Source organism: Chiloscyllium punctatum, chromosome 27, assembly GCF_047496795.1.
Source record: "Chiloscyllium punctatum isolate Juve2018m chromosome 27, sChiPun1.3, whole genome shotgun sequence".
In the NCBI taxonomy this organism is placed as follows: domain Eukaryota; kingdom Metazoa; phylum Chordata; class Chondrichthyes; order Orectolobiformes; family Hemiscylliidae; genus Chiloscyllium; species Chiloscyllium punctatum.
Window position 1 is genome coordinate 52,214,474 of NC_092765.1, and position 4,609 is coordinate 52,219,082.

Genomic DNA, 4,609 nt, shown 5'->3' on the forward strand with positions numbered 1-4,609 from the left:
CTCCCAATCTGTTACAAAGGAGTGGTTAAATGAAATGGAATCCTTTCACCCACTCTTGAATTAACAAGTAACAGTTTATTTATCTAACTCCAACAGTGAAAAAATTAACAGAATTGCTAACAAACTGGACAATTTCATCCAAGTACTAACTATTCCCTAACTGAACTAAATTCTACTGCAATGAATGCTGTTCAAATAAATACAATTCTCATTTATGTAAAACCAAGTAAGAAGAAAAATGATAAATTACAAAATAATCTCTTCAAGTTCACACAGTCTTTTCCATTTTATCTCCAATCTTTCTTCTGCTGATCTCATGTCACAAATGCCCTTCTTTGTTGAATTCTGGTATCCAAAATGCCTCTCTCTGTCAAATTCATGGCAGGAATATTAGTTTAGAGTGCTGTGTACCTTTAGATGGTGCTTAATCAGAGTTTAAAGATTTCTGTGAGGGCCCAATATTTACTCTTCAGATCTCTCTTAATTTTCAAAAAATACTTACAGAAATACCACCAATGATGCAAAATTTCATATGACTGGTTTCAGGCTGTAAACTCCATCCATTTTTAAATACAGTTGGCTTTGATTTTCTGAGTGTTTGGTTTAAATTAATTGGCCAAATTCAAACTTGTTGTCAAAGCAAGCATAAGATCTCCACTCACAAAATTAATTGTTACATGTTTCTATTTTAGAATTGTCTGTACCATCCCCTAACTGCTCATGGGCCCCTTCTCTGTTCAACCCTAAGCTTTAAAAACACTTTACCTCTTAAAGTGTCATGCCAAAGCGTTACCCCATTTTTACACACCAGTTTCGTGACAGGTGGCAGAGAAGGGGAAAGGGTATGCAGAGCCTTTGGGCTTCTTAGGCCAAAGGAAGGCCAACCATTTTCAATCTGCCATGTAATTTGGCAATCTCTCCTGAAAGCATGATTCCTGTTTAAGGTGTTCAGTGTAGGATGCAAAACCTCTATTTCCTGCAATTAAATTCTGCCTTCAATCTCTGACCTTGGAGACACTGTGAGTATAATAGTGGGAAACTGGCAGCTGCACCATGGATGGATCATGAATGTAATTTGGACATGGCCTTCAGCATCAAGTTGCATGAGACAATTAAGAGGGTTGGTTTGTAAGTGTTCCCAATTTAAAACAGACCATCAGAGAATCTGCCTCAGCATTGACTCAAACACAGGCTTTAGAGAAAAAAAAGAAGGCACTGATGAAATTGAGCAGGTCTGACAGTGTTTGTAAGGAAAGAAACAGTGTTAACATTTTGAATCCAATATGATTCTTCTTCAAAAAGATTTTAGAAAGTTCTGAGGCTTTTCGTAACAGTGGCAGAGCTGCTCAAACACACAACTGAAAGCTTTATAGTGAGCATAGCACATTATTTTGACATGTCAGATTTTACTTTTTATGTACACACAACACAGATCAGGTCAGCTGGGTGGACCTCATAGAATTTCAGTTCCCTGACTGGGGCTGTTAATGTAGTCCAAATGGGAGCCTTGGCTGACAAATATAAGCATGAGTGTTAGACATCCTGTTTACTCTGAGGAAGCTGGATCCTTTCAGCTTTCCATATGTAAATAAAGAGTGACTTGGTGACGGGAGACCGACTCTGTGGAGTTATTTCAGAGATGACACCATTTCCAAAAAGTGCTTATGAAGTATTGATTGGCTCTCCTTCCTTCTCTCATTGGGTGTTTCATGCGACAAGCCTTTTAACATTGATTGTATCTCGGGAATCTTCCACCAACTCGGCAGTTTACACTTCACTTGCTGTCTTCACACCTGACTGGAGAACTCTCCATCCATCTGCTGCAGTTTACATCCGTGCAATCAGACACCTAGGTGTGACTGGTATAGAACGGGAAGTATAGCTATCACAAACAGGAAATAACACAAGCCCAAATGTACCTAATAGCACAGAAAGTGTGATTGTCACAGGAGAGGAAATGTTGACAGTTACAACAGGAACTGTGGCAGATTGAGAAATAAACAGAAGAGGAAGTGCGACAATTACAGATGATGAAGAACGTGCAGATTTCCATTGTTTTGTAAATCTATAGATTGATAGTAATAGACCTCATGCACTATAGTAATTCCCATGTTCACAGTCAGAATTACTATCACTGTTGAACAGATCAGATCTGCAGCAAGTTTATTGGATATGGGTTACAGATGGAGGGAGCATTAATTATGTCTGGGGGCATTGCTCAGTATCTATATTGTGATTGATTGAAGACACTTTAGAACTCTGTTTCTCACAACAGACACTGTTCTGGTCCACTGTATTGGTCTTTGAATGATAACGCATCTTCTTCACATAAATATCCCGGATATTGACACATGGTAGACCTGCAGCCAACTTTCTCAGTTCTTGGTTGCGAATCACAACATCAATGGCTTGTTCCCGTCGGTAATACTTTGAAAATCGGTTAAATATGACACTAACCGGCAAAGCCACCATCAACAAGCCGAAGATGATGCAAGTGCTGCCAATGAGCTTCCCTTGAATTGTGACTGGGTAAGTATCCCCATAACCAACAGTAGTCATGCTAATCGTTGCCCACCACCAGCCAATGGGGATGCTGTGAAGACCAGTTTCTTTTTCATCTTTCTCTGATGAGTAGATGAGAGCTGAGAAGATGGCAATACCCACAGTCAAGAACACAATCAGGAGTCCTACCTCTTCATAGCTGTGTCTGAAAGTAGCCCCAAGTGATCTCAATCCAATGGAGTGGCGAGCCAACTTCAGGACCCGAAAGATACGCATCAACCGAAGGACCTGTACTACTCGGCCAATGTTCACCAGCTCTGAGCTCTCATCATCTATACGTTCCACAACCAGGGTGAGGTAGAATGGTAGAAATGATAAAAAGTCAATGATATTCAGTGGATTTTGAAGGAATTTGCAGATATATGGGGCGACTATTAACCTTGCTATGTATTCAAAGCTAAACCACGCAATACAGGTAGATTCAACAATCAGGAAGCCAAGGCCTTCCTGTTGCTCCTGGAATTCAGGCAGACTATGAACACACATAGTCACAATGGAGAGCAACACAATGGCCAGTGAGGATATAGTAAAAACCTTGGCTGCAAAGGAATATTCTGGATTCTCTAAAATGAGCCACAATTTTTCTCTCTGTTTGCCGCACCACATATGTTTAAAACTTTCGATTTGTTGGGGGATGGTGCTGGCATCTTCAGAACTTGTTAAGCTCAAATCATCACTCTGTGTGTCAAACTCTTTCTCAACTATATTCTCTTTGCGTTCATGGTACTTGAACCTGCAGCAATGATGGATAGAGATCCCGCCAAGTCCCCAGTACTCAATTTCTTGGTTGAATGAGAATATACAAATCCCCTCCATCACATGAAGCTTGCCCGTGGAATAGAAATTCAACACATAGTGAAAGAAACTTGGATTTCTGTCAAAGTAATATTCATCTGTGTGCACATCATAGTCATCACATAATTCAAGGGTGTCCTCCCTGGAGGAACATCTCAGTAACTTTCCCAACCTGGTCTCTGGGAATTTTAACAATGCTTTTTGATCGACCTTTTGTTTCAGGCCCCCAACATTAACATTGATCATCTTTAGATATAGTCTGTCCCTGTGGTAGAACTGTCCATAAACCATGATCACCCCCCAGTGTGATGAACTGAGGCTAGAATCCTCCTCAGAAACTGGTGTGAATTCAGAATCCTGTCTTTAAGAGCTCATGCTATAGAAGCTGGGAAAGTGGTCTCTTCTCAAGGCCTTGTGGAAGCAGATCCATGTGAATCCTAATTCTGTAAAAGCACCAACAATTAGAGAATTCAGAAGAAACATATTCTACTGATTGGTAAGAACAATCGATCTAACTGAAATTCAAAAATGTGCGGTTTAGATTAAATTGAGAGGTATAATTAATTCTGAGTAGGGAGGCAATCGCTTACAAGAAGCCATTAATAAACTTGCATATTGGGCATATTGATTTCAACAGAGTTAAGTGTGGAGTGTTACATTTTAGTCAAAAAGTAAAGAGCTCATGTATTATTTGTAGATTGGGCGGAGGAGAAATGGGATTTAGGAGGATAATCAGAATAAAAGAACAATGCAGATTCATCAGGATATTAAAACAAACTAATATTTTTCACTGCTGGAGAAAACTGAAAAGAAGAGAAACCTGTGTCAAAATTAATTAGTCATATTTGGAGTGTTATGATTATTATCAACGTTTTGGGTATAAGCCCTTCATCAGTCCCTACTTTCTCCTTGTATCCTCCTTACCTTGGTAAAGGCCAGCATTTCATTTAGCTTCTTAATTACTTGCTTTAACATTTTTAACTTCATTCATGGATGTGTACATCACTGGCAGGGACAGCATTTATTGTTCATCCCAACATGATACACACTGCTGCTACTGAGCATCAGTGGTGGAGGGAGTGAATGCTTGTAGATATGGTGTCAAGATTCTAGAGTGCACCATCCAGGCAAGTGGGGAGTATTCCATCACACCTCTTGTGTCTTTTAGACAGTGCACAGTCAGGAGGTGAATTTATGACTGAAGATTCCTAGCTTTTATCTGCTGTTGCAGCCATTGTTTTTATGTAGTTAG

General features: G+C 39.7%; 1 protein-coding gene across 1 annotated transcript; it reads right to left on the reverse strand.

The window, feature by feature from the left end:
* Positions 1 to 2,199: 2,199 nt before the first annotated feature.
* On the reverse strand, positions 2,200 to 3,648 carry LOC140453270 (delayed-rectifier potassium channel regulatory subunit KCNS3-like). Its single transcript, XM_072547827.1, has one exon. It carries the CDS (start codon positions 3,646 to 3,648, stop codon positions 2,200 to 2,202), a length of 1,449 nt encoding a protein of 482 aa, XP_072403928.1.
* Between the last annotated feature and the right edge of the window lie 961 nt (positions 3,649 to 4,609).

Coding starts and splice junctions, on each gene's coding strand:
- LOC140453270 (XM_072547827.1), bottom strand. CDS start 3,648: ATGGTTTATGGACAGTTCTACCACAGGGACAGACTATATCTAAAGATG.